General features: G+C 39.4%; 2 protein-coding genes across 2 annotated transcripts in view; one reads left to right on the forward strand and one right to left on the reverse strand.

The window, feature by feature from the left end:
* The window catches only part of GLP2R (glucagon like peptide 2 receptor), a 44,558-nt gene extending 34,809 nt beyond the window's left edge, over positions 1-9,749 (reverse strand). Inside the window, exons 1-2 of the mRNA XM_072881161.1 lie at positions 9,645-9,749; positions 2,519-2,612 (exon numbers count right to left, since the gene is read on the reverse strand). Of these exons, the coding sequence (XP_072737262.1) occupies positions 2,519-2,612; positions 9,645-9,749 (199 nt within the window). The remainder of the gene's footprint in view (positions 1-2,518; positions 2,613-9,644) is intronic.
* Positions 9,750-10,581: 832 nt separating this feature from the next.
* GSG1L2 (GSG1 like 2) lies at positions 10,582-27,609 on the forward strand. The gene is made up of 6 exons (XM_072881534.1): positions 10,582-10,756; positions 13,732-14,055; positions 15,662-15,709; positions 18,127-18,279; positions 22,316-22,427; positions 27,354-27,609. Exons 1-6 carry the CDS (start codon positions 10,582-10,584, stop codon positions 27,607-27,609), a joined length of 1,068 nt encoding a protein of 355 aa, XP_072737635.1.
* The last annotated feature ends 206 nt before the right edge of the window (positions 27,610-27,815 follow it).

Genomic DNA, 27,815 nt, shown 5'->3' on the forward strand with positions numbered 1-27,815 from the left:
GTTTGGCATCATCAGCAAACTTCGTGAGGGTGCTTTCATGCCGTTGTGCCCAGAACATTTATGAAGACGTTGAACATCATGGGGCCTGGTATTGATCCCTGGGGGACCCCACTTGTGATAGGCTGCCAGCCTGAGTCAAAAACCATTTTTCATCACTGTTTGAGCATGGCCTGTTAGCCGGTTTGCTACCCATCTCACAACCCTCCATCCCATCTCTACCTTGCCAGCTTGTCCAGGAGAAAGCTGTGGGAAGCAGTGTCGAATGCTTTGCTGAAGCCCAGGTAAACAACATCCACTGCTCTCCCCATGTCGACAGCAGATGTTACCTTGTTGTAGAAGGTGACCACGTTAGTCAGTCAGGCATGATTTGCTTTCGGTAAATTTGTGCTGGCTTTTCCTAATCACCTGCTTCATTTGGTTAGTAACAGCATCTAGGAGGACTCATTCCATTACTTTCCCAGGGATTGAAGCAAGACTAATGGGCCTGTAGTTTCCTGGGTCCTCCTTTATTAGTGACTAGTTTCCCTGCCCTTTAGTAATGAACCTATGTCTTCTCTGTGTTTCTGCTCATGTATGTTGTTGTTCTTGACATCTTTGGACAATTTCAGTTCTAGATGACCCTTAGCTCCTGACTGCATCTCTGCAAGCCCTAGCAAAGTTCTGGTAGTCCTCGATGGGTATTTGGCCTCCTTTGCATAGGTGGTATGCTTCTTTTTTTTGCTTTTAAGCACACCCAAAAGCTCCAGAAGAATGAGTGGGCATTTCCTGTCCCACGTATACTATGAAAGCTGAACCAAGTTCTTGTTGGAGATGGGGGTCAGAAATAAGAATGGGGTCTTGCTTTGTTTCCCCAGCTGTTACAGCTTCACAGTGTAAGCTAAGGCAATTAACTCATGCTGTTGCAGCTGCCAGGAGCTGCAGCTGCCTCGGGAGAAGGTCAGTGATGGAGGCTGGAGAGCATGAGGATTCATTCCTTTAGCATGCTGCCATGCCCAAGCAGAACTGCTCATTTTCAGCAACTCCTAATTCAGTTGAAAGAAGAGAAAGCCTGTTATTGAATGTGATCGCTAAAAATAGTTTCCTTGAATCACAGGGTATATCTTCCCTTTTGCTTTTCAAAGGCCTGTGAAAGTTAGAGATTTCAATATTTTGGGAAAAGTATAAGGAACTTTAAAACATAAAATTTTACATCATTTAGGCTTGAAAGCCTCTCTTTTTTTTATTTTTTTCTGCTCTTTTAAATTCCCAGATCAATGCTTTGGATTGATTTCCAACTTCTAAATGTATTTTGAATGATGAAAAATATACACATTGACCTTAATCAGACCATATGTTCTGGCCGACAAAATGCACACTACAATGTCATGAATGCAGCTTTCTGCCACTAGCAAAGTGAGTCAGAGCTCATAATATCATCCTGGAGTCTCCCTGTGCAGTTGACAGGTTGAGGTAGCCACCAAGCAATATGACCATGAGTGTATCACTTGCACACGGGAGCAGAGACCTGCCTATATCCAGTGAGTACAAAACATAGAGCACAGTTTCACTCTTAATCTTTCCTTGGTGACTGCAGTCACCTCTCTCCCAGCCACTTCTTGAACCTCTCCAACTTCTCAAACCAAGCCTGTGTCATCCTTTCCTGAAGACAGACATCTAGGTGAGCAGAGTTTATACTTTTAAGAGTGAAAGAATCCCAGATTATAAGCTCCCTTTTTACCAAACAGCATAAAATTTAGAGCACTCAACCAGAGGTAGGAGATGTGGACTCAGTTCCTCCCTCTGACACTTTTCAGAAGACACTGTCCTCTGAAGCTATGCTGCTCTTCAGCCAAGAATCCAAAAGCTGTGGAGGCAGGAGAATAAATAAGGGTCTTTAAGCTAATGGTTATAAGTGCCAGGTGAACATGGGGCAACCTGGTCTCTGTGTCTTAGCTTATTAACCTAAAATGCATAAGCAGTCCTGTGAGAAGAGAGAAGCTCCCCAGCTGCCTTGACTATGCAGAAACCGGACTCTGTCTTGCCTCATGTGTTTTGGATTCTTCTCTGCCATGGCTCAGTTTCTAAAGTATAGATATGGGAGACATCTTCTTTTCTCTGGATGGTCTGTTCTCCTGTGGTTAGCATAATTTCCAGGAATATGAGTTTGACTTCCTTCAGGCTGAAAAGGGAAGTGAAAACTGGTCTCCTTCATCCAAAGGACGTAGTTCTTACCAATAATGGGTAGCAGCTACCTCTTGACCAGACACTCAGTGCCGCACCATAGGGGTAGCTCAGCACCAGCTGTTCAATGGTTCATTTCTGTATATGATCTGGTTTTACATATAGGAACCTAATATGTTTCAGGACAAAGAGAGCCATTAACTTCATGATTGCATGTTTGCATGTCTCATTACAGCTGATTGTTCTACATTTAGAACTTATAAACAGACACACACTTCTGCAAAGCAAGTCAAAGAATATTTGCATATTCATCAATGTTACTTAACACGTTGCTTTATTGTGCTGTTTGTTTCCTTACCAGTATCTACAGTTGATTCCTGCAGCTTTTTCAAGCATTCTTGTTTATATTTGTTCCATCCAGTAGTGGTTTTTTGCAGCACAGATCCTTTGGCCTGTGAGTGAAAATACTAAACATGAGGAAAATCAGTTAGAATCTTGTGGTCTTTTAGTGGAAAGTTTCTTTCCATTATAAGACATTTAAGAGGAGAGGAGAGAAGAGGAGAGAGGAGAGGAGAGGAGAATGGAGGAACAGTAGGTAAGCAGGGAGGTAAAGACAGACCCCTTCCTTCTCCAGGAAACTATTAGTGAAATTTCTTCAGTTGCTGTCTTTGCCTGAGCAAGAAATGTATTGCCATGCTGCTATATTACCACAGAAATCTATTCAACTTGTGTAAAGTCCCTTTGAAAAAATCCACACAGATATTTAATTGCTAGGACCTGTGAGGGTGCACCAAAAACACTGGCATTTCATTCCTCCCCTGCAGAAAATGGGTGCTTATCTTCACAAATTTTGCAGTCTTTCCAGGCTCTTTACAGTCAATTTATGCCAAGGTCAGCAAATACTTCTCATATATTTATGTTTCTGCTAGATTAATTTAGGAACCTGATTGGTGATAATTTTGAGGGCTGTTTATTTTTATAATATTTTTAAAGATAATCAAGCACACCTGGTTGAGTAGTACAGTAAAAAAATTGAATAAAAGAGTAATGAATAAGCAATACTATTTAGCCACTAACACCTTTTCTCCAGTGTATTCTGTACTCCTGCCCAGCACTTCAAAGACCACTTCTTTCTCCAACAGCTGCAACTGTGCCATAGACATCTTTCTTTTACTCTTCTTTTTTTTTGAGAAAAAACAATTGTAAATCTTTGTTTTACTTGCCCATCTGCACCAACTCTCTTGCCCTTTTTGCCTGGACAGGGCACAGTTTTGCTGTCCTCTTGTGTCCAGAAGGGAGAAGAGTCTTTGCCCTCCAGATTTCTCACATAGTGAAATGGAGCATTATTTTTATCCATGCCAAAATTTTCTCCATATAAAACATCTCACACAAATGTATTTTTATGTCCTGAGCTTTTGTAGGTACATTTATTTTCTTTTTTTTGTTTTAGATCTTTTCAAAGCTGTTTTTGCTTAGGCCTTCCTGTTATAGTGACAACCCCAGAGCAGATCAAGAACTCTGAAAAGCTAGATTTCTGGAGAGAATATGATCCTGAACAATTGCATTGATGTGATCTGTTTAGAGAGAATAGAAATAAAAGCACTTCAAGAACAATCTCCTTTTTAGTAGTGTCGCCTTGAAGACAGGCTCAACTTTGGACTTAGTTAGTTTAATGACAGCAGATTCTGCAGAGTCCCCTCTGGTGTCTGGAAATCAACCATCCCATGATTACAAGAGCTGCCTGCTCCTCTTGGCTGCTTGGCTCCTGGCTCCTTGCTCTGGCTCTTTCTCTGCCTGCTCACCCTGTGCTGTGTTCTGGAAGCTTCTGTCCCCAAACGCATTTTGCTGCTCCTAAAAGCAATAACAATCCACCCTCAGTCCACAGGGTCCTCCCAGACCTATCACCCACTCTCTTCTTTTCTGGGTGAAGATAGGCTGAGAACACAAATGAAGTGAAAAAGTGTGTCGGTGTCTAAATAGGCACTTGCTCTGATGGACAAATTCTGGCAGGCTCTATGAAAGAGGATTGCTGCATTTATAAGACACGGATGGCACTGCAGCCACAGAAACACACAGAAGAAGCACAGAGGTTGAGGGGATTGTCAGTGGTGTTTGCAAAGGGAATGAGAGAAGAGGGTTAGGAGCCCTGGTTGGACATGCTGACCTTGAGTCACTCCCTTCCCTTGGCACGGGGAAGCAGATAAGCAGAAAGGAAAGAGACCTAGACATTAGCATGAAATGATGAGATCAGGGATGTAGATCAACAGTTGTTAGCACAAGGGAGATAATTGCATTTGTTTCCACTGATAAAATCACTCTTAATATAAAATTTGCTCTGCTGTTAAGAAAAAATAAAAATTCCCAGCTATAGACAGATTTTAATAATGATTTTATATATAGTGACTGATGTGTTTAGGATGTGGTAGACATCTGTGGCATACACCTTATCAACGTAAGGGTTGCAATTGTCCCAAGGGGACTCTCATATTTTAACAGGCTCTCCGTAAATATCCATCTTTCTGACACATCTTTATCACACAATATCTGACTGCAGAGGTCTTTAAGAGGACCGCAGATGCTAATTACTGTTTAGGAAAGGAATGCCTAAACATAGAAGAGTTAAATGCAAAATTGCTTGGTGACGTGTTAGATTTCGGCTGTTGAAGAAATGCCCAATTAGGAGCAAAGCAGTAGAGAAAGGATAATGCTAGATACTTCTTACAGTTCAGTATCAGCGTGATGACTTGATCATTATTTATCCAGGGAAAAGAACATCAGCCTAAGCAGTCTCTGTGTAATATGCCAGCTGGTCTTCTGAAACCAGGGCTTTGAGAGGCTAGAGATGGGCAATTAGTCAAAGAACTGTAAGTCACCAAAGTGACTTATAGCTCACTATAAAGTCACTATAAGTCACCAAAAATGAAAAATTCACTACTGGTTGAAAATGTTACCAATTTTACCAATGAAATTTTGGAGAGCAGACTAAATAGAAGTTTTCTAAAAAGCAACGATCCTTATACCAAGGGATGCTTTTTCAGCTCTCCAGGGAACATCAATTTCCTTTTGTCTGGAGTAGACCCTTTTTGGAAACTGCCTTTCACACATGTGTCATTGTCCTGAGTTTGTCTGAGCTTGGTGATGTGCCAAGGGCTGAGATAAATAACCAGGACAATGTATGGTTGTGAACTTCACCTGTATCTTTTTCTTTGAATCTATGTTTGTTGGAAAAATTAAAAAATCATATTTATTTACTTTCAAAACAAGAACAGTGGAGACTATTAGCTAGCTGTTATATGAGACCACTCCTTCATGCATGTTTTTGCTGTGTAAAATGTTGCCTGCCCAATACTGTGCTTTTAGTCTCTCAGCTAATTTCCAGACACCCTACTTCAAATTCCAGGGAGTAGAAAGACTATAATTATTCTTCCTCTGATGGGCTTGCGAGATAAGGAGAGAATATTTACAGCAGCCATGAGAAAAGAATGCATGTTTCCAAAATAAAAATAATCTTGACATTTCCCTCATGTAGGCCTCAAAATGCTGTGAGCCAGGGGAGATTCTTCAGACACTCCTGGGTCAGTGAACCTCATTTGAAGAGGCAAAGACATGGAGATGACGCATTTGTAGAAAAGACTGCTTGATTTAAGGGATAACACTTCAGTTTCTAATAAACAAATGCATTAAACAGCCAAGGAAATGCAAGGAAAACCTCACAGCGGCTACCTGGCTACTTGTTTGGTTCCATTCCTGAAGACGAGGTTGACATACAGTCATGAAGAAGCTCACTCAACAAGGGTGAGGAGCAGTTCAGGCAGAAATCACAGTTTCACATCACTTCCTTATGTAATTGTCAGTTTCTGCAAAGCTGCAGGCAGAGTCAGATAGCCAATACCAGGTCACTATTGGTGTAAATATCTGTCAGATGCTTGGTTTTTCTACCATAAGATTTTCTGATGAAAAAAACAAATCAAGTCTATATAAAATCAGGGCTGCACCTGACAAAAAAAAAATTAAGAGCTGTCAGCTAACTTCAAAAGTTAATTTGAAATATAGTTAGAAAAACATATAAAATAATGTAAGGTATCAATCAAAAAATGTGCGGAGGATTGGAAATTAACAGGGGAGCAGACAAAGACCAGTTAATAAGGGCCATTTAGATCGCAGAGAAACATGAACCCCTCTGCAGAGCATGCACCGTGATAGACCATTTTACTCCTAGAAGCTACAGCTGGAGGATGTATGTGAGGACTTTTTGAAAATTTATATTTAGTTGTAGAAACGAAGTGACATGAGCCACCTGTAGACAATGTTGCAGTACAGGGGACTATTGACATTTCTGGAGTTGTACATACAAGGGAGGATGTTGAAAAGGAGTACAAGACAGTATTAGTGAGTAGTGTTTCTCCCTGGTGCAACTCTTCCTGGATAGTATGACTAACTCTGATGGTCATATCTCAAAAGAGATGGTGATAAATTTGCAAGTTGTAAGGAAAGTCCTGGAGTGGCCTTAAACTAAAAGACTAAGAAATCCTCATAGATTTGTCGTATCAAAGAAATGATAAACAGATATTCAACAGCAAACCATGATGACCTGAATGGCAGCAACTTGTGAACTGATCGTCAGCTACTTACACAGGGATTACCAAAAGTAGCTAAAAAAAGCAAGCTTGCTGTTCATAGGTGACTATTCAGTCTGCAGTTGTCTCCACTCTCTCTGGAGAAAACCTATAAGGACATATGTATAAAGAAAGGCTCAGGAATGCTGGCAGTGCCTTGGAATGAGGACAATCAGCTTGCTTTCCCTTCTTGGCTTGAAAGGGATTGATGCAGGTGCCCCAGACAGAAGACTTCAGTGTTTTCTGCAGTGGGACATCCTGTTAAGGCTTTTCTTCATTAAGTGTCCTAGAGAGCTATTCACTGTCCAGTGAGAAGGCAAACTGTGTGGGCTGGGAATAAGGCACTAGCCTTAAGAGGGAAGGGGAAATTAAGGAGCTGGGACACCTTGATGTTGTATGTTTAACTAAGTGAAAAGGATTCAACAAAAAATATCAGAGACAGGCTTGCCTCTGTATCTTACATCCGTACTGCTATTGTTCTTCAGAGAGGGGCGCAGGTTCTCTCAGAAAGAGGAGGGTCTGCAGGCTGGGTCAATGTAAGGAGCACAGCAATCACTGCTGAGATTGCGGGGGCTTTTCCTGCTTTTACCGCATGTGGGAGAAGGCCCAGTCCTGTGGGTATGTTCAGAGAAAAAACCACAAATTGCTCTCTGCATCTGACATGGGTGTGTGATTGCAGATCCCAGTGAGGTTTTATTATGATCTAGGTTTTGGGCTACTCAGTGCTATCAAAATTTAGATACAATGCATGCTCAGTGGTAGAAATACAAGCTTTCAGGTAAATTTACCGTGATCTCAAGCAGTGGCAGCATGCAGCTCAGCATGGCTTTTGATCCTAGTTTTACGTTTCAGTTGACATTCAGACACTAGCATTTAAACGGGACTTCTGACTCAGAAGAAATTAAACTCCAATGTCCCAGACAGAAGCTCAGAAAGTCTGCGACCTTTTGCCCTACACTGGACATTTCTTCACTTCAGGCTATCTGAAGTTTCACTGGTAGCAAATGAACCGCCTCAGCCTGCGAGCCTGGCACCCTGCTCGCACCAAAGTTCACCCGTACTGAAATTTAATCAAACTTCTTTGGAAGGGTCTTTCAATTCATTTGGTTTTCTCAGAGCCCACTAACTGCACCAAGATGACACCACTGTTTAAAAATATGTTGGATGCAGCAGAAAACACTGCCTGAAGCTCTCGCTTAGGAAGTGGATTATAATAATAAATCTCCAAGGTTGCAAACAGACTGGTTTAAATTTATTTTTTTCATAACCAACCACAGTATAATCAGGTTTTCACCCTTTTAATTTCTTTTACTAAGCTAATGGTGAAATGAAATGTTTCTGTTTATTCAGACTATGCTATTACTGACAGGAAAAAACTTCAATGTAGGTATAAACTAGAAATAAGAGCTTAAATATTTACTTATTCTTTCAGCTATGATCTTGGTTTATTCTGATTGATATTTTTTATACCTATATAGGTGTCTGCTAGAAAATATGGATATAGTGATTTATGATTGTTATTTCTTTAAATTTTTCTTTCTTATTAAATAAAATGTAAAGAAATAGAACACATATTTCTTTAAACAAGTTACAGGAATCACTATGGCAAAGTAATTCACTGTGATTTATAGTCTTGTAAAATTTTGACCTCATGGAAGTAGTTGGGAGATTTTCTGTTAGCATTGATGGAACCAGTGCTTTGGTCGAGGTGTTCTACAGATTTAAAGTGTCTCACAAACCTGAGAGTTGTTTCAGTTCTATATTCATTTATGTGAGAGAAGCTCTAGCTTTGAATTATACAAAAGCATTAGGAATATTTTCTATTTAAAAAAACCAGAATATGTGTCTCCTGGTAACTTTTTCTTCATAAAAAAGCTAGGAACGCAGTTACGATCTCTACAGCACATACACATGCAAACCCACTTCCTTAGTAACCCAGCTAAATGGAGGATGAGTGGACAGAAATACCTTATTATTTTCAGTTTAAAGTAAGCCTGTCAATTACACTTATTCTCATGTACACTTATTTCATAGAAATGTACCCTAAATCTATATATGAATTTTATTCAGATGAATTGAAATTTACTACATCTTAGCAATTTTTTAAAAATTTATCAAAATCAAGGTTGATATTAATAAATAGATAATAATGATTAAAAACATAAGTGAAAATTTCCTTGAAGTGAATTACACTGAGATATTTTGTCATTAAATACCTAACCTCTTCCACATTATAAGGCAGTATAGACAAAGAAGTAAGCTTTCAGATTTTTATAGATTTAGAAAAAAAAGAAGTGAATAGTTTAATAGATGTCTACAAGAAATAAATATACAAATCGCATACAGATTTACTAGCCTTCTGTAAGAAGCTGAGGTGCAGAATGAAATCAATAACAGCAGATTTCACAAATGTGAGATTCAATGCTCACCCCTCATACAAGTCAAAGGATAAAAGATAGTGCTAGAAACAAAGCAAAGCTGTTTTGAGAACAGGGGTAAAACAGTAAAAAATAAACGTGATTCGCAATAGTATTGATATCTGGTAGGAAAATTGAAAAATAAATATAATTCAATACGGATTAATATTGGTATGAAAAGAGATTGTATAAATGGATGTAAATGCAATTTATTCACCGTATGAATGAGCATTAACAGAAGAAAATTGTAATAAATGACCTAGTCAGAGTGAGTTCTAATACAAAACTCTACAGCTTCTCAGTCAACATTTCTCACGACTAATTTTTAATAAACATTAATTGTTATGTCAGAATTATTTTTGAAACAAACATGCTGTTTGTGAAGGTTAAAATGTTATGCGATAGGAATTCACTTTTATACTGTCCATTATTAATTATTGAATTAGCTTACCTGTTTCACTAGAAACAATATCATGACAGAGCTGGCAGGTGCAGGAGATATTCTGGACCAGAGTCCCATGCTGGAACAGAGACCAAAAAGTGTCACGATGCCCATTCTAATAAATTTGTCCCCAATATGCTGCTATTTCACTCTACTATAGATGAATTATGTCACCCTGTCCTGTGAAAAAAAAGTAAAAATGTCTTCTTTTATGAGTGCAACTGTTTCATGAATCTTCTTACAAATAAGTGAGGAAGTCTACTAAAATGTCTAGGCTTGCTAGACTCCAACTACATTTTGTTTTTTGTGATTGAAGGCAGAGAGAATTTACTCTAAACTTCACAGAAAGTCTGCTTACTGTAGCTTGTCCTTTAGCCAATAAGAAGTCAGAAAACTATTAAAACATCAAAGGGCTGATCCTGTTCCCTTGAAACTCGATGGGAATTTTGCCAGTGGTTTTGCAAGAATGTAATCCAGCTCCATAAATACATATATATATTTATACACACCTCATGAAACCATTAAATATGCCCTAGAACACAGAAAAACTTTGCGTAGGAAGCTTGCTGAATCTAGTTGGCTGTTAGAAAGCAGCTCAGTAATAGCTGTTTTTATCCTTTCTGATCATATTTTGTCAAATATGCACAGTCAGTGCAGGATCAGGGAGAATCTAAATGTACAAAATCGATGTTACCAGCGGTTAAAGTTCTACTACAATTCTTGTGACATTCAGTGGTTTTTTCACAGCTTCAGCTGCAAGGTTGGAGAAACTGCCAATGAATTTCAGCTTTAATTTTTAAAAAATTGTTTGCAACTTTCCTAGTTGCAGAGAAAAGCCTGAAAACATTAATAAATCTATGTGTTATACAGGCTCAAGGAATAAAACCATTTATAATATAACAATTTTAGGGTCTAGCTTACAATTGTCATGCTTTGAGTTCGCAATATGGAAAGTCAAGAAGATGTTGCCTGCTCCATTTCCAAGAGAAATGAAACTTGTGGCTGGAGGATGGCTCATGCCCTTCCCACAACTCACGGGCATCCAGCTAAGCTGGAGAACAGGCAGAGGTGCGAGACTAGGACTGTGGAGGCCAGCAGTAACCCAGTTTTCAATGCCAGACGTAGGCTAAACCCAAACTGTGTGGCAGATACACCCTGCAGCACACCCCATCAACCTGGCCAGCAGTGTGACCTGACTCCCTCTCTACACACGTGCCTAAACTTTCTTCTGGAGGAATCCAGGAGGTGGAAGGGCATGATGTATACCCATATCTCATCTTTACATGAAGTCTGGATGTGGTAAAAAAGAATACTGGGACACGGGCTATGGAAGTGCTCTGGGGACAAGTATTTCAGGGTGGAAATGCATCCAGCCCACTCTAGAGGCCTGGCAGTAAGGGCACTGGCTGCTCTGCACTACTGTGCCTCCTGGGTGGATGTGTCAGTATACATATTCCTCCCTGCCACACCTAAGGGCAACTCTGGGGACCAGGGAGAGGCACTTCAAAGGCCCCGTAGCAACTGCTTATCTGTGTATTGCTACAAGGGATAAAAGCACATTTTCTAATGGCCATATGAGTAAGATCATCTCTGTAGCAGGTTGAAACCAGGACCTGAATAGTGCTCTGGCATTGGAGCTGTTCTGAGATCACCATAAGAAATGTCCTAGTGCTCAAGAAACCCTGAGGTCTGCCTAGACCCTAGATGAGCAGACCCGCAGGGTCTCCTGCGGTACATCCTCACTATTGTTCAGTAGCATGCAAGTCCTCTCATCTTCTCCACTGATAGCTAGTACCCAGCAGCTGAGGCTCTGTTTTCAGTTTTTGACTTCTACAAGTTGTTAGTTTTTACCTGCTCACTTTTAAAAATCATCTGACATTTATACCTGAATGACCTCTGTGGTCCCTCTCTAGAGTTAATGCTACCCAGGACTAGGTCAGTGCAGGAGACCCACATTAAAGTATCCCCATATTGTAATTACACTAATAAAATGTGGCACTAGGTGGTAAAGACAGAATGCAGAGCTGACGTTTGAATTTCTGAGTTACTGTTCAGAGTTTTTACTAGAACAGCGTAAATCAGGAAGGTCATAATGCTGAACGCTAGCCACAGCTGCCCACCCTCCTTCACTCTCAGCTTTACTCCACCAAAAGTCACTGAATATAACACTTCGTTTAAAGGAAGATCCAGCTAATCTATTTGGTCCTCCTTTATTTTCTTTCTTTTTTCACAGTGTGACAGTTCTAACCAATAAATGCTCATGCGATACATTCCTCCTATTATATAGAGCATTCTTACATGGCAAATTGATTTAAAAGTTTGTGGTAGCAGCATTGATAGAGCATAAGCAGAAAACTGGCTCAGTGAAAAATCTCAGACTGCAGTTGTCAACCAGAAGATATCAATTTACAGAGCTTTTTCTGAAGTCTCCAGAGACCGATTCATAGTATAGTACAAGGTCAATTTAGTCAAAGAAGACAACAATGCTATGACATTTATGTTGGTTAAATTTGATAATGGGCATAAAACTGTGAAGTTTGTACATCTTGGAGAGGTGTCAGTGTTATTCCCAAGTGAACTCAACTGCCTTGAGTCAGTGGTTTCACAGGCCTCAAAATATGTTTGAATACAGCCATATACAGACTACTCCTGGGAACAGGAACATAGATAAATGTTTATCTTAAAGGGACTTCCCTCCCTCCCTCCTTCCCTCTCACTGATCCTGTTCTCAGACTTGCTGGCCAGTTGGTAATGCTGTCCAGAAGCAGTGTCAATGCACAGAGGCTTCAAGTGGAGTTCACAAGCGCTACATCTATGTGAAAATACAGTAACACAAAGCTGTAGGAAAAAATAACTCCTGGCTCAATCTACAGTCTGCTTTTCAGGTTGTGACATTTGCTCTGCCTTTTTATTCCAGATACCTGCTTGGTCTTTCATGCTGTTGCTGGCCGGCTCTTCACAGCTTGAGATCTTCATAACAGGCATTTATCCTGTTTCTTTGAGGTTCGTGCTGGGACTTGTCTAGCCACATCCTTCTCCAACCCTGACATCTTCTGAGAAGAGAATTGTCTTAAAAATCAGAATGATTTTTCTTTAAAAGATACATATGTGACTTCAGTGTCTGTCCTGTGGTATCACTTTCCCTTCGGGCATGTGTTTTGACCTTACAGTTGTAAAATGAAGGAATCATTTACTAACACTCCTGCTCCTTCTGGTTCTTTGCATCACTTATTTATATTATCAAACAGGCAGAAAAAGCAACATAAATAACATGTCAAGGTGGGAAATGTTTCTTAGATGAAGGAAAAAAAATGCTATTTCACAGAGAGAACAAATGGACAAACAAAATGGGGATAATTCAGCTTTTCCTCTATTGTTTCACCTAACTTGGGCAAGACTTCTATTATGTGTTCATGGAGGTAGGCTGGACAGTGCCCAGAAGCCCATCAATAGCAAAGTCATGTAACTTATGACTTTCATTTGTCACTGGTGGAACTTCAAACAGATGCCATCACCTTCCCAGTGGTCTTGGGAAGTGCTGCAATGCTGTGAAATGCTCTAACTTAACAACTCGTTTTATCTCCTTAAGAATTTCTTTATAGTAAGATTCACAACTGTATTCAATTTAATCAGTGTTCAGTTTAACAAGAGCATTTGGAACCACAAGATTTTATTTATTTCTTAGCTGAGAAATGGAGAAGTTCCATCAGTCTGAATCCACCTGCTGATCAAGGTAAATATGCATATTTTGTTTGTATAAATAAAACTTTTCTGATCACATACTGGGGTGCTTCCAATGCTTCTGTGTTCTTTGTATCTTTACTCCTGTGATTCATGGGGCAAACTATAATTTATTGTCCCACTTCCTCATATTTCTTTCACAAGACATTGCTGCCAAACAACACTGTCCTATATCCTTAATCTCTCCTGCCACATGATTTCTGGTCATGCCCATATCTCTGCTTTCTGTCTTAACTACTAAGCTGGTACAATTTTCTGAGAGGAATGAAGAATGGGATGGTAAATACAGGCAGGTGTTTCACCAGGCAGATATATACATAGCTTTGTAGAAGGTTGTTTCTAGAATAATTGATAGTGCAGTCCTGGAGGATGCCAGTTTCAGTCCCAGCTGCAGACAGACGGCAGAGAGCCTCAGCAGCATTTTCTCTCAGTTTGCTCTCTTTAGTCTTCTCTGTTACAGCATTCAGTAGCAGTTACTGGTGTGAAGGGATGAGAAAAGTTGCCAAACCTTTCTGTACAGGACAGAGCAAAGGGAATCACTGCATCCGCTTTAACAGCCCTGATGCCAACAACAGTGATGCTGTGCAGTATATTTGGGAGACAGGAGATGACAAGTTCATTGACCGAAAGTTTCATGCTGGGATTTGGTATTCCTGTGAAGAAATTATAAATGAAGAAGGTGAGTAAAACCATGTAAATTTACTTAAGAAAGTAATCAGAGTTCTTCCTACTTATTTGGTGTCACCTTCCTCTTTGCTGCAATATCGTGTATGTATTTTAAAGGAAAAAGTATCCTTAAAAAGTTGCTCTTCTCTGGGAAGCGGGATCTTAGAGGGTACTATCTAGTCGATTCCTAAAAAATTCCTAATAAATTCTGCAAAGAACTTTAGAGTGACAGGTTGTAGTACAGATGAAGAGGGTTTTTTTATTCTTCTAACCAGAGCAGCAAGTTAAGTTACTTTAACAGGAAAGTGTTTTATTTTTCTGATGTTTTTAGTCCCTTAGGCGAAATGAACGTTTGCCTTAAATGATTGCTTATGATTCCCTATGGCAACTTAAAAAGCACAATGTGATTTTGTTTTGTTTTGTTTTAAAAGTCATTTGAGCAATTAAATCTGTGAGATCTAAGTTATTTCATGGATTTCCTCTTAAGCACAGGTATTTCTACTTTCTTACTGTGATCTCACCTTTCATAAATCAAAGCAGAAGAAGATTATTTTCACCCTGCTAAAACATAATTTGGAGACTTACTAGTCATGAGTGGTGGCATTTAATTGAGTTTCACACTGGTAAGTAAATGTCAGTAGAATGAAATTAGCTTGCCATTAAAGAAAGCTTCTAGTTAATTTTGGAACTTTGTATAAGGGAATTGCTTAGCTGGCTCAAGAAATAGGGCATTTATTGTAAATCCAGATCAACACTAAGTTTTTCCCCTTATTGTCCTGATCAGTTTACAAATGACAACTAGAACAAAACTTCAGAGATATCAAATCAGCTGTCATCTGTGCTATAAAATGCAAATATTTTTGCAGTCACCTGTCCTGAAAGTCCAGTTCTACCAGAAGGTCTTGTAAGTTATGCAATTTTAAGGGGGTAAATGTCAAAGATCAGAGCAAAATACATCTCCAAAAGACATCTTTCAGGTGGTGATTGCTATGGATACTGGAGTTGTTTAATTTGTGCATCTGCTATGGCAGTTCTTGTTTTCCAACTTGATGCAGTTAGTAGCTGAAAAAAAACACCCTGTATTTTCAGAGCAGAGCAGAATTAATTCCAAGAGCTTTGTTCACAGCATCTGTGTGGGGGTCAGGAAGTCACATGGGTTTGAAAATCAAAGCTTACAGAAAGAAATCGCAATCAAGCTTAGAAGAAATTTGTGTGAGCAGCAGTCTTGTTGCTGTAAGGAGAGCAGGTCTTCCTTCACAGGGAAGATGGTATACAGGCTGCCAGTCTTTCAAAGGAATTGATCATTTTCCCATTCTGGCTTTCACAGCTATAACCTTTTGGAAATAAATTCATAGCCTTTCTCTAAGTCTCCCAGAGTCTGGTTCTGCCTTGAAAAAGTCTGGAAAGATTCTCTAGCTAAGTCCCAGGAGTAGGTCGATGTACCAGCGACTCTGTGTGTACAAACAGACATCAGAAATAGTTTCTCCTGATCATCTCAGTTTGTGCTTTTATGATAGATTTTCATTTTTCTGCTTTCTATTAATCTATTTCTTTAGAACATTACAGAATACAAAATAATCGTGAATTTTCTTTTAAAATACATTTTACTTTTTTTTTAGGTGAGAAATGTAGAAGCTTCATCAGTCTGACTCCAGCTGCTGATCGAGGTAGATATGCATATTTTGTTTGTGTAAATAAAACTTTCTGATCACATTTACCAATATAAATATTCTGTATTTTGATATCAAAAATGCTTACTTTAATCCCACACAGGTTTTTGTCCTTTATTTAGTTTTTCAACTTCAAAATGAAGTCCACATGACTTAAAATATGAATCTATGTCTTTTGAAAACACTCCATTTGAACATGAATGTTTTTTTAAAATTACTTTGAATATGGGTACTAGAAGTCAAGATTTGTAAGTTTTTGCCCCCTCTTTCCTCATACCTCCATATTCACAGAGTCAGGAATTTTATGGCTTGCACCATGCAGCCTGGGAGGGACCTGCAGAGGGACAGGCAGTGCGTGAACAGTATGCTGAGGGGACTTGGGCGAGACGTGTTATGGACCAAACCAATCTTGATGGCAGTCTGAATCCCCTCCCTGTACCTTACACAGAGCTGTAAGGAGGCATTTCCATTCTCCTGAAAGCAGGGAGTTGCCCTCTTTCTTTCAAAGAATGGTTCATGTTCCTATAAAACATGCCTGCAGATGTTAAGCGTCCCCCCCTCCAATCTAAACCCTATCACTGATGTGGTTAGACTAATCACTTTGCAAGTGGCTGATCCAGAAAAAAGTCTTCCTTCTTCCCCAGGGGGTTGAAATTGCATTTACAGGATACTGGGACTGGAGTACTTTCCTGGATATGCAATTTCAGCCCCTTGGGGAAAAAGAAAGACTCAGTATCTGAAGGCTAGTCCTCCTTCCCTCTATTGCAGCTTGACACTATGCACAAATATTTCAAGATTTTTATAGCGTGAGAAAAAAATATAAATGAGATGTGGTTCTTAGTCACGCAGACACAGTCCTCAAAAAGGAAGGGTGGATTATGGGCCCTGCCCTGAGAGCTCCTCACATGTGAAAATACTGGTGAACATAGTGCTGAAACTAACTCTGTGAACAGCATCGGCAAATGCCATAGGCACCTGCACGTCAGATCAAGACACCTAAGACAGCATCTAGGTACCTGATAACCACATTGAGAAGCTACCCCTGAATAGTGAAATCCTGTGTGGAAATAGACTCCTGCCCTGCACAGGAGAAGAGCAAGTTTGTGTTCTGCACGTGCATATGGCTGCTGTGTGCACAAAACTCAGGATGCATCAGGCTCATCCCTGCTGAAATTATCATCCCTAGGCATCATACACAGGGATTATCACAGTTGTTCAGTGCATATATAATGATGTCTCACTTATCAAAAATGTTAAGATGCAAGCTCTCATAGCTGGAGCAGCCAATACTGTTGGGCAACGTAACATCTGGAGTTCCTGAAAAAAATTAGAATTTTTTACTTACTGAGGCAAAGATTTGCTGGGCTGGAGAAATAAACCTTGCCCAGGAACCCACATAGCCTGGCCCAAGACTTTAATGTCTAAATGGCCTTTGAATCAGAGAAGTCCCACAGACACTGTCAAAGCCTGCAGGAGGGCTTATGTACCACACAAACATTGTTTACTGCCACATATACTGTTTAGTAATCAATTACATGTCTTCGCAATGTTTCTATTTTTGAGTTATGATTTTTAGTATATACCTTCACGTGAAATCACTATTTGAATCTACAGCCAGGTATCTCAGGACACACTTATTTGTTTTTAATAAGGTTGGGAAGCTTGTTGGCCAGTTCTTGCTATGATCTGGATGCAAGAAGACCTCCTGCTCCTGACTGTGGGACATTAGCATGCTAATAGTAGTACAGCAGGCTGAGAAACTTAGGAAGATTAACTTCTTGCATAAGATGTAATTAACAGATATCCAGAAAGAGATGAATTAGCAGATAACCACAGAAATGAATCTCAATGAAACCCGGGGAGTGTTTGGGCCCATGAAGGCTTCTCTGTCCAAAAAATCAGGATCTTGTTTGGTGGAAAACTAAGCCCATGGGGAAGATTTTATTTAATGACTAGACCCTCAGGCCATGTGGCTGTGTGCATGGTCTTGCAGTTTGTTAGCTGGGTAACATGGTCTTCTGTTTTGGTACACTTCTCTCTGGACTCAGCAACCGTGATGTTAACAACTAGATAATTGGATAGTAATTCTTCTTTTTATATTAACTTTGGTTCATGGTACTTTTAGGGTAGCTACCAAGCATAAAACCATACTGCCCCACCTTGTACTGTAAGCTTCTTAAGTGTATAGCAGGAACATGCAAGTGCTCTTTCACTAAATGGCCAAATCAATAGGCGGAATTATAATTTAGGGTGTCCATTAACCTTGAAATCTTCCTATAGATGTTATAATAGCATCCTCACAGCCTTTGAGCTTTTGTTTAATATTGTGTAAACCATATAAATGAAGAAGAAAGAAATGTTGAAAATACTGAATGACTGCTTATAATATCAGTGCTATTGATTTGATTTTCCAGGGGTTTTATGGCTGTCTATTGTAGCAGAGCTTCTGTACATCATTTTGCTTCTGACTGGAGCCATTCTTATGTCAGTGGAAATGTGCTACTACAGTACTGTTATTGATGGGCTAAAGATCAACGCCTTTTCTGCAGTAGTCACCGTATTAGCAGGTACAGTTAAGGATCGCAATTTATTACATCCAGAAAATGCAACATTGATAGGCTTCCACCTGAAAATTAATAACAGTGTCCAAGTTTCAAAACTATTAGAATACCTATGGAGACACTAACAATACAAGATGCGGCAAAATAATTTTAACTTAATTAATTTAATTTTATAATTTTTAATTTCATTGTCAGGTTGGTTGTCAAAGATAAAGTAACATATTTTTCCAAATAACTTGATTTTTGTATTTCCAACATGCTAAGTATAAAATTAGCAATAGCCAAATTAAAATAGCACTTTTAAGAGGTAATAAAATGTGATTGGATAATTGTTAGTAGAGAATCATCATTAAAATTCTCTTTCATTTTCTGCATATTACTTCTTAATCCAGTGCTATTTAATCATAGGATCCTAGGCAAATTTAGTTTGGAAGAAACTTCAGAGAGTCCCTAGTCCAATCTGAGGAATCTGGTCTGAATTCAGTGTTGACTGTGTGTTGAGCAGGAGGAGGTTGGACTAGAGACTTCTGAAGGTGTCTTACAACCTGAAGTACTCTGTGATTTTGTCTATATTATAGAATTGTTCCTGACGAATGTTGCAGTAAAACCAGCAATTAAGGGTAACATGAACAAAGTTTCATAGAGGTATTAATTTTAGAGCCAGAAGCAATCATAGTGTTTATTTACTATAACTTCTTGTGCAACACATGCCGCTGTGCTTCATATGGTCAGGACTGTTTAGAATCCAAAGGGATTTATACTTGGTGAAAGCGTATCTTTTAGAATGGCATCTAACTGGAAGTCAAACACCTGGCAGATGGCAAAGAATTAATCTCAAGATTGTCTTTCTCTGTCAAAATTTCGGTCTTTGATCCTAATGCTAATGTTTCTGGATTTAGTGTTCATGCATTTGTGATTGTTGTGCCTTTCTTCATGAATTAAAGTTTCTTTATTATACTTTTTCCTTTTAAACATAGTCACACATTTAATTAATTTGCCAATCTCATTTTTGTTGGCTAAAAAAATCAAGTTTATTAAATGTCTGACTGTGATAATGAGGAAGAAATAATTTTCTTCCTTTCTGCAGAAACCTTTGAGTAGTTGAAGACAACTATCACGTCTCTCCTTCATCTTCTCCAAAATAAATGATTGAGAAACATGTCTTATGACTTCACATGTATTTCTAAGACCTCTGATCACTCTTGCTGCTCTAGTCTTTCTGTAGCCCAGTTTTTGCACAATATTGCTAGAGGGCAGTGCTAAATGTGGATGCCAGGCGGAACCTGCAAGGACTTTAACAAACACAATTTATATTCCAGATGGTGACTTCTGAAACACTCTAGTTTTGCTTAATTTTATGGAAGTGTGTAAAACTTCTAGGGACCCATCACTCCGCCCTGAGTTAGGCCCAACTCTCTTAAAGCTGTCCTGACAGATATTTGTCTAGCCCCATCTTAAAAAAATCTCCAAGCCCAAAAAACCACCACCACCAAAAAAAAAATCAATGCTTCCACTTTGGTACTAAAGTTTCTGTCACCTTCTTAGGACATGTAATCCAATTCATACCATTCTAAAGGTTTTCTTCATGTCTTAATCTAAAGCCCCAGCTGCTGTAATTTTTTACAGCATTTCTTTTAGGATACCCACCTACCCAAACTTTGCTGCCTATGAACTCTGAGAACCTGCTGGAATATCTCCTTTCTTCTGAATAACTTTCCTGAAAGGTGTCCAACTAGTTAAAAATCTCTATTATCGCCAGTTCTACTAATTGCTCAAAAAAAGCCCCATTTCTCCTGTATCTCACCAAACCTCATGATCCACTGGCATGTCTATTTCCGAAGAAAGAGTACTGAGCTTTATTCAACTCTTTAGGCAGTTTTGCCCAGTATCAGCAACTTTTCCCTCTCCCAGTAATCATAAATACTAACTGTTATTAATATTCTTTTTGGTTTTGGCATGTACAGCATTAAGAAGGCTTACACAGCAAGCAGCAAGCTTTTCCTGGACATTCTGTTTACTTCCACTAGTGAAATTTCTTGAAATATTAAAAAGTTGAAGAGCATCTGCCTTAGCTGTTAAACTTATGTATAAATCCTTTGTAGATATAAACCAAATCTAGTTGCCCTAATCTGTAATGAAGATGCAATTTCTTGTACAAACATGCTCTCGATTCTAGCAGACAAATGCAGATTAAAATTCAGCTACTGGAAAGAGTAGCTGCATAATTCTAGCTATATTGAAAATACACAATTAATTAAAACTGTTACAGTATTTAACCATTGAAAAAAACACATTAAAGCTAGTGTTTGATTTCTCAGTTTCGCTCAGACTGAATAAAATCCTAAAATGTATGTTCTAACTTGTGCAGAACATGGTGACTTAAAAGAAGAATCACAGTGTGAAATTTTCTGACCATAGGTATGTAGGTTTATAATGTCTCACATGCAGCTCTTGACTCTCCAGAAATTATTATTCTAATTTGTGGGTGTTTTCTCTTAAATACAAGTGCACTGCTAGTTAACTCCACTGCTATGAAATACACATTATTGATACCACTGTCCTGTTGCCCTCAGTGGCCTTTGATGAAATGAACATTGACAGACACCCATATATGACTATGCTTGCCTTTTATATCTATATTAGTTAAATTTTCACCATTGCTCAGTCACCAAAGTGCCCTGATGCCAGTGCTGAAATGTTGAACCTGACAGAATTTAATCCTTGTACAAGAGCTAAGAGGAGAGCTCCAGCACAGGAGCTCAGGTTCACACTCCAGTTATATGCATTTATAGGCAGCCAGACTGGAGGATTCAGGACAGACATTCGTGTAACTCAAAAATGGCTATGACATACCACCTCTGTCGTAAGCGATAGACAACTGGTCTCTGTTCTGTCATAGCCACATCGACAGTCAAACAACTTTCTCCAAACATTTATTACCTTCAAGTCTATTAAGAAATGTGCTCTCAGGCTGCCAACTAACTACTGAATGCTGTGTTCCACAGCATGAAGCCTTTTGGCTCTGTGCTACATAAAAGGGTTCTCCTAATGGCCTGTTGATAGTGTTTCAGGCAATACCAATATTGCAGGGAAGATGATTTCCCAGTGATTAATGAAGCCAGGTCATTGTCAGCCCTGACTTGTTATGCACAAGGACATGTGTCCTAGACTGAGAGATACTGTGTGCTAGCTAGCTAGTTTTGTAAGAATTCATGAAACAGACCTACTTTAGGAACACCTAACAAATTGGGTCTTGTGAGTTTGGTGGGCGACCGTTTGGTCTGACAAGCTAATGTGTTTTAGACAGTGGGATAGTTGATACTGCAAGGGTATTTACAGATTTGTAAATGAAGCTGGAAACAAAAAAATAGATGTTGACAGGGAAGTTCACTACTGGAAGATAAAATGCTAAGGGAAAACAGATACCCTTAGCATTAGACAGCAGCCTAGTAGGAATTTTGAAAATTAAATGATTAAATATAAGCCCCTTTCATAATCTAGACTTTCAGTGCTTTTTAATGGCCATTAAGTATTTGTTCACTTTTTCATTCACGTACATAACGTTGATAAATACAGCTGCATTTAAGGCACTGGGAAAGAGCATATGGCTGCATGCCTTTGAAAAGTCTTTCCACTGAACAATAGGAAACTGTGGGAAACGTGTCCTGTCAATGCAACTGAGTGATATTTTGTTGTAATGGCTGATCCCTGCTCAGGGTTGTATTACTAAGACATTTTCAGAGGATGAGAGCCAATCAGCTTGTTACCTTTTAAAATCTATAGGCTGCATGTCCCATTGCTCCCCTAGATTCCTCTAGCATACAGAGTAGGTGTCGAGGGACTGTATTAGTGATTGTATTGGCAAATACATGACACATAAATACACTTAGATTATAAAGTCCAGTATTTTTGAGTGATTTATAGAATTTAGAGACTTCATAAAACATTCTTCAGGAGCTCAAGGGACAACTGCAAGAAGTTGACAAACAAGAACGTCCTGAATTTACATTTTCTAATGTTCTTATGATATTATATTTTTTAGGTCTTCTGGGCATGGTTGCTCACATGATGTACACAACGGTATTTCAAATGACTGTAAATCTTGGTCCTGAAGACTGGAGACCTCACACATGGGATTATGGCTGGTCCTATTGGTACCTATTGGTTTATATTTGGTTCTTCCATTACATTTCTGTCACTTCACCCTATGATCAAGGGACGTATACCTAATTTGTAAGGAATGGGTCTACCTTATTTCACTCCTGGGGATGCAGTTCAGTAACCAGCTGTTTTTCTCCGAATTCAGTTGTCTTAGATTATTGCATAGAATGTATAAGCTTGTGAGTTTTGCATTTGCTATCCTTTAAACAGTACCGAGACCTCCAACTGCTCTGCATGAAGCAGAGTTCTTCTCCATACACATGAGACCAAGGTTTAGTACCCTCATCTCCCAGGACAATTGCCTTTCATAAGTTGTTTAAAACTCTTCCAGCTTTAGCCGTTTAGGCTGATTTTTTCCTTATTAGGTATATGCTTCAGGTTGTTGCATCTGGAACATTTCAGACAACAAGGTTCAAATTTTTTAAAACGGGCTTAAGAAAACCACATTATTTTGGCCCTTTACAGGGGCAACATATCCTCTGAGGAAATCTAGTGAATTTATTAAGGAAGAGGGCTGTTCAGAGGATTTTTGCTATAGGGATGTGTCTTTGAAAATCCATCAAATTTGATCACTAGCAGGCATTTGAATGTTCAGGTGCTGGAAATTGCTGCTATTTCCCCAACTGTGACTGAGAAAAAGATTAGAAACAACTGTATTGGGTTAAATCCAAAGTCAATCAGGACCAACATTTCGGGTCAGTAGAGCAGAGCTCAGGCTGATTGTCTCCTTCATACATGCTCTGACAGCCGAGATCACAGCTCATTGTCACTCATTCTTGTTGCTCTTTCTACTTTTATTGTACCATTATTGAACAAGAGCTTATAGGTGCATGCAGTCTTCATGATGCAGACTTGCTAGGGATTTTTGCAGTGAAATAGAGGGGTTTTTTGTCTTTTGTTCTGTTACTTTTCACCTTCCTAATAACTCAAATCTCATTTGAAGGTCACTGTACATTGCTCTGTGTCTTTCCAGGCATCTGTTTCCCAAACAGCAGCAGTTTGTTTGAAGCTATTGTTACATGTGTATAAATGGAGATGTTTCTCTAGTGCTTTCAGAGCACTGAAGGATGGGCCTGGTCAGTACTCCCAAGCTGGAGATTAGCCAGATCATAACAAATGGTGTATCTTATCCTGTTTGTCCAGCAGATGAGGTGGCCCAGCACCCGTATGTCATCCACTTGCTCGAAGTGGAAAGGGTGATCCACCATCTGTCAGGAAGAACTGGTCTGAGAAGCTCCAATACCAGGTATCCAGACAACACCCCAGACAATGTCCAGGGGCTACTTGGATACCCTCAACAGGTATCATAGGAGCTGTGTAGGATCCTCAAATAGTACCTTCTTCCCTCCTTTCAGACTTAGATACTTTTTTTGCTTCTTTGACTCTCACTGCTTCCATTCATTCATGTTTTTGTTCTTGCAATAATAATTTAGTTTCCCTTGTTTGGGGCTCTGATCTCTTTTCTGGGAGGTCTCTCCATTTCTTTCATGAATAGGATTAGGCCTGTTTTTACTCTAAAATCAGTAAGAAGAGTGGTCAGTGGAAAGAGGAGGAGTGTTCCTTTGTTACTTCCCCCTTCCTATGGGAGTGGAAACAGAAAACTGCAGACTGCTACTGAGGAGCCTGTTCCCTCCTTTCCATCCCACTGGAAGGAGAAGAAAAACACCCAAATCACTGTCACTATTGCTGTTACTGACACAACTCAATTGATGCCACTATCGCCACCATCTTCATGTTCATCACTGATGCCATCACTGCTGCCAGTACAGCCAGCCTTCTCCTGAGCACCTGGACTAATGACTTTTACTATGTGGCATGCACTCAGGAATTGAGGACTTCATGGCTGCCCTCTAATGATTCAGTGCAGCCCTGGCCATTGAATGCCCAAAGAAATGCTTCTACCAACACAAGACTTTCCAGGCCATCAGTACCTGCATACAGGAAGACATCGAGGAGGATGGTCTGTGTGGTGCCTTTTTTCTAATCAATTGTATGCTCCATTTTTCTATCAAGATTCACTTCTTTCCTTTTCTCAGCCTAAAAGGCAGCTACATCACCCTGTTTGATCGTAATTGAAAAATAAAGCAAGCCATACATACAGGTGCGTCATTCCCTTCTCCCAGCTGTCTCCTTTGATTTCTTTCCACTTATCTCCTTTCATATATAATGTTGTCTCTCTTCTGATAACCTACATTTGGACCTCCCTTCCTGTTGTATGAACCCTCATCCTCAGCCTCCCTTAGCTGCTCTCCCATTGACTGCATGTGAGAATCTCATCTGATGGTAAGAGAAAAAGGACACTGAAGCTATTTGTCTTTTGCAAGAGGAAAGAGAACAGATGCCAAAAAAAGGGGCATTAATGATTATAACTGACACTCCCTTTCTAATTACCTCAGCACCCACTTGTGGCCAACAATGTCACCAAGACCATGACAGGGGCATGGGCAGGCAGAGGCACAGGCAAAGACCTTGCTACTTTTTCATTGGGACTTATAATCATCTCCTTAGTAGCCAAAGAAAACAAAGAATTGGGCCCATGGCAGCAGCTTTTCATCCCAATCACCAGACCTAGAAGAGCAGCTATTCCTGCAAGAACTACTGAGTCTCTGTCTTGGATCTTCTACCTGCCACAGTTCCCCTTCTGTCCTCACATCCAGCTGCTGTGGCCAGGGTTTTTCTTCCACCTGGCCCAGGAAGCATGAAGACCTTTCTTCTTCCTTTACAGTGCTGGAATTGCTAATGATGGGTAGACTTGCTCTGTGGTATCCCTGAATGTCTCTTCAATAAATCCCTCCATATTTCTCTTTTCTCTTCTTCAGCAGCTTTCCTGGAGGTTGAAAGATGTTTCTGTTACTGGTGAATCTCTAACTCTCCTTGTGTTTCTCAGACTGAGGCATCCTCACATCAAGAGACAAAATTTTCTCTCTGAAGACCTGCCCTGTACTAAATTCCCACAACACACCTCATATGGGATACTCCATGCAGTAAAAGGAAAACCCATAATCCAGCTGAGCTTCTATGAGCATTTCCCTTATGCAGATGAAAGACTGGTTGCTTTAGTTTGCTTCCTTGCTGAGTTGACCTGTTTGATTTCCCCTTTTGTCTTTTGTCTCTGGGCAGAATTCAAATTGAATGCTCTCCTTGAAGCTGAATTTCCACTGCAGCCAAACTTCCCTTTATTCTCTGGGTCTCTCAGTGACAAGACTTTGCTCACTTCCTTGCTCAATTCTCTTTAGTCAGATGGGGGACCCCCCAGTTTTTCCAAATTGTTTATGGAAAAGCAAAACTTCTGGCAAAAACTTTGAAGAATCACACTGATATCCTTCTTGTATTGTCAAAGGAAACCATTTATTTCTGTCCTTTGTTTTTTCTCTTTTAACACAGTATCTACAAGAGAATCTGCTCATAAGAGATTAATTTATTTCAGTCTTTGCTAAGAGTCCTTTATAGAAGCTTTCCTGAAATCAGTTTCTTACCCTTATGTCACTGAGTCCTTCAAAGGGCTTCAACAGATGGATTAGGAAAAGCACCTTCAACAAAAGCTGTGCTTCATAATATCAGTTCTATCAATTTATCTACTAATGCTACTGTGTGTCAGTTATTCAGCCAAAAATGCCTACTACGTGAGTCAGGACTACTGCAGACCTGCCACTTTCATCTCATTCCAGAGGCTGAACCTCCAATTCTTCTCTACCATGGTTGGCTTAATCCACAGGTCACATACCACTGTAGGTAGGCCTGCTATCCCATTCTTGCTCCATTTGCATGGGAAGGTAAATCTATCTGCTTCTCATGATTTTCCCCTATTCTTGCTATCTCTTTGTTATAAGAGCTCTTCTGCGGCTCCTCACATTTGAGACTTAGTCAGGGTGTAGATTAACTGACTTTAGGAGCAAAGATAGCTTAAGCTGCTCCCCTTCTTCCTGCTTCTAGGAGCCCTTCACATCTACGTGCCATACTCCACCACCCTCAAATTCTGTCAACGCATCTGGTTGTCTGATCATCCTGGAAACCAATCCTGGCTAAAAATAATGCTAAAAAAAAAAAAAAAGGAGGAGTTATTAAAAAAACTAAATGAGTTTGTTGAACTACAGCAAGCATGTGGGAACAAACAGCTCTGAGGGAGAGGAGAGATAAGCAGGAGTTTCTTAAACTGATTTCTCCACCAAAGCACATGTGTTGTTAGATAATCGTGACCTTGCCATGTTAAGAAAGGCTCTGATGAGTAAGTTCCTCTACTGTGAACTCCAATTAATTCCACTGTGGCCATATTTTTGCATGCTACTTTTACACCTCCAGCATGCATTGCCCACTCAGTAGTCTGGAAATTTCACACATTTTTGGCAAATTGTACCTCAACATCATTCTTCATTTCTGTCTTCTTATGGTTTTACTTCTAACATTTCAGAGTTGATGTCCTTTTCTCTCTGTTTAGTCATGACCTGTATTTTCTCAGGAATCCATTTCAGTGCTCTGAGCCTGCTTTAGTCAGCTATTTAATTGTGCCTTCTCTTTTCTTTTTAACCTTTTTGGATAACTGGCACACATTTTTCTCAGTGTCACCTGTGGGATTTGTAGTCTCAATAACTGCATCTTTTAATTTTTTATGCATCCTCATTTTTTTATAGTTCCTCTTTCTGATATTAAGCTCTAAGAAGAGTAAACAGAGAAATTGGAGGTAGGTTTTCATTAAACAGGAATGTTAAACGTGAATATTATAACCAATATGTAGACGTCAACTATGTAAATCAGGTATGTGGATGGTCATTAACCAAGACTCTTTCTTCCTCCCCCACCATGCTCCTCTTTCCCTAATATACACCAATACAATCACATGTATGCAGTATTTTCAAAAATAAAATTGAAGGACTTAGATATGAAATGTTCTGCTAATTTCTGATAAACCTTTTTGTTTATAGCCTCGCATGGGCTTCCTTCGCTTGCTGTATGGCTGCAGCTGTCACCACTATTAACAAATATACAAAAACTATTTTGGAATTCAAGCACAAAAGAAAAACGCTGGAAAGGAGTTTAAAGATTAAATACAAGTTTTCTGATCATACAGCTCCAGAGAAAGCTTGCAATGTGTATGTGAACTCTTTTCACAACAGTACAGAGGACCCTGCACACCCAATAAAAGGCTTGCATCATCTGGCCACTATTTCAGTTCTGTAAATTTGAACTGTATCTCAAGGCATCCTGTAAATCATAATAGTAGATCAGAATGAAACAGTATTAATTAATAAAAATGTATATTTGTGTAGCATTAGTTATTTTTCTTAATAAAGAAATGATATTTCCACAAATGTTTCAAGGAAGTCTTAGTACTGGAAAAGTAGATTCAGGTGTCTCAGTTCAGAAGAAGACAGTGACACAGGTCC

Source organism: Ciconia boyciana, chromosome 16, assembly GCF_034638445.1.
Source record: "Ciconia boyciana chromosome 16, ASM3463844v1, whole genome shotgun sequence".
In the NCBI taxonomy this organism is placed as follows: domain Eukaryota; kingdom Metazoa; phylum Chordata; class Aves; order Ciconiiformes; family Ciconiidae; genus Ciconia; species Ciconia boyciana.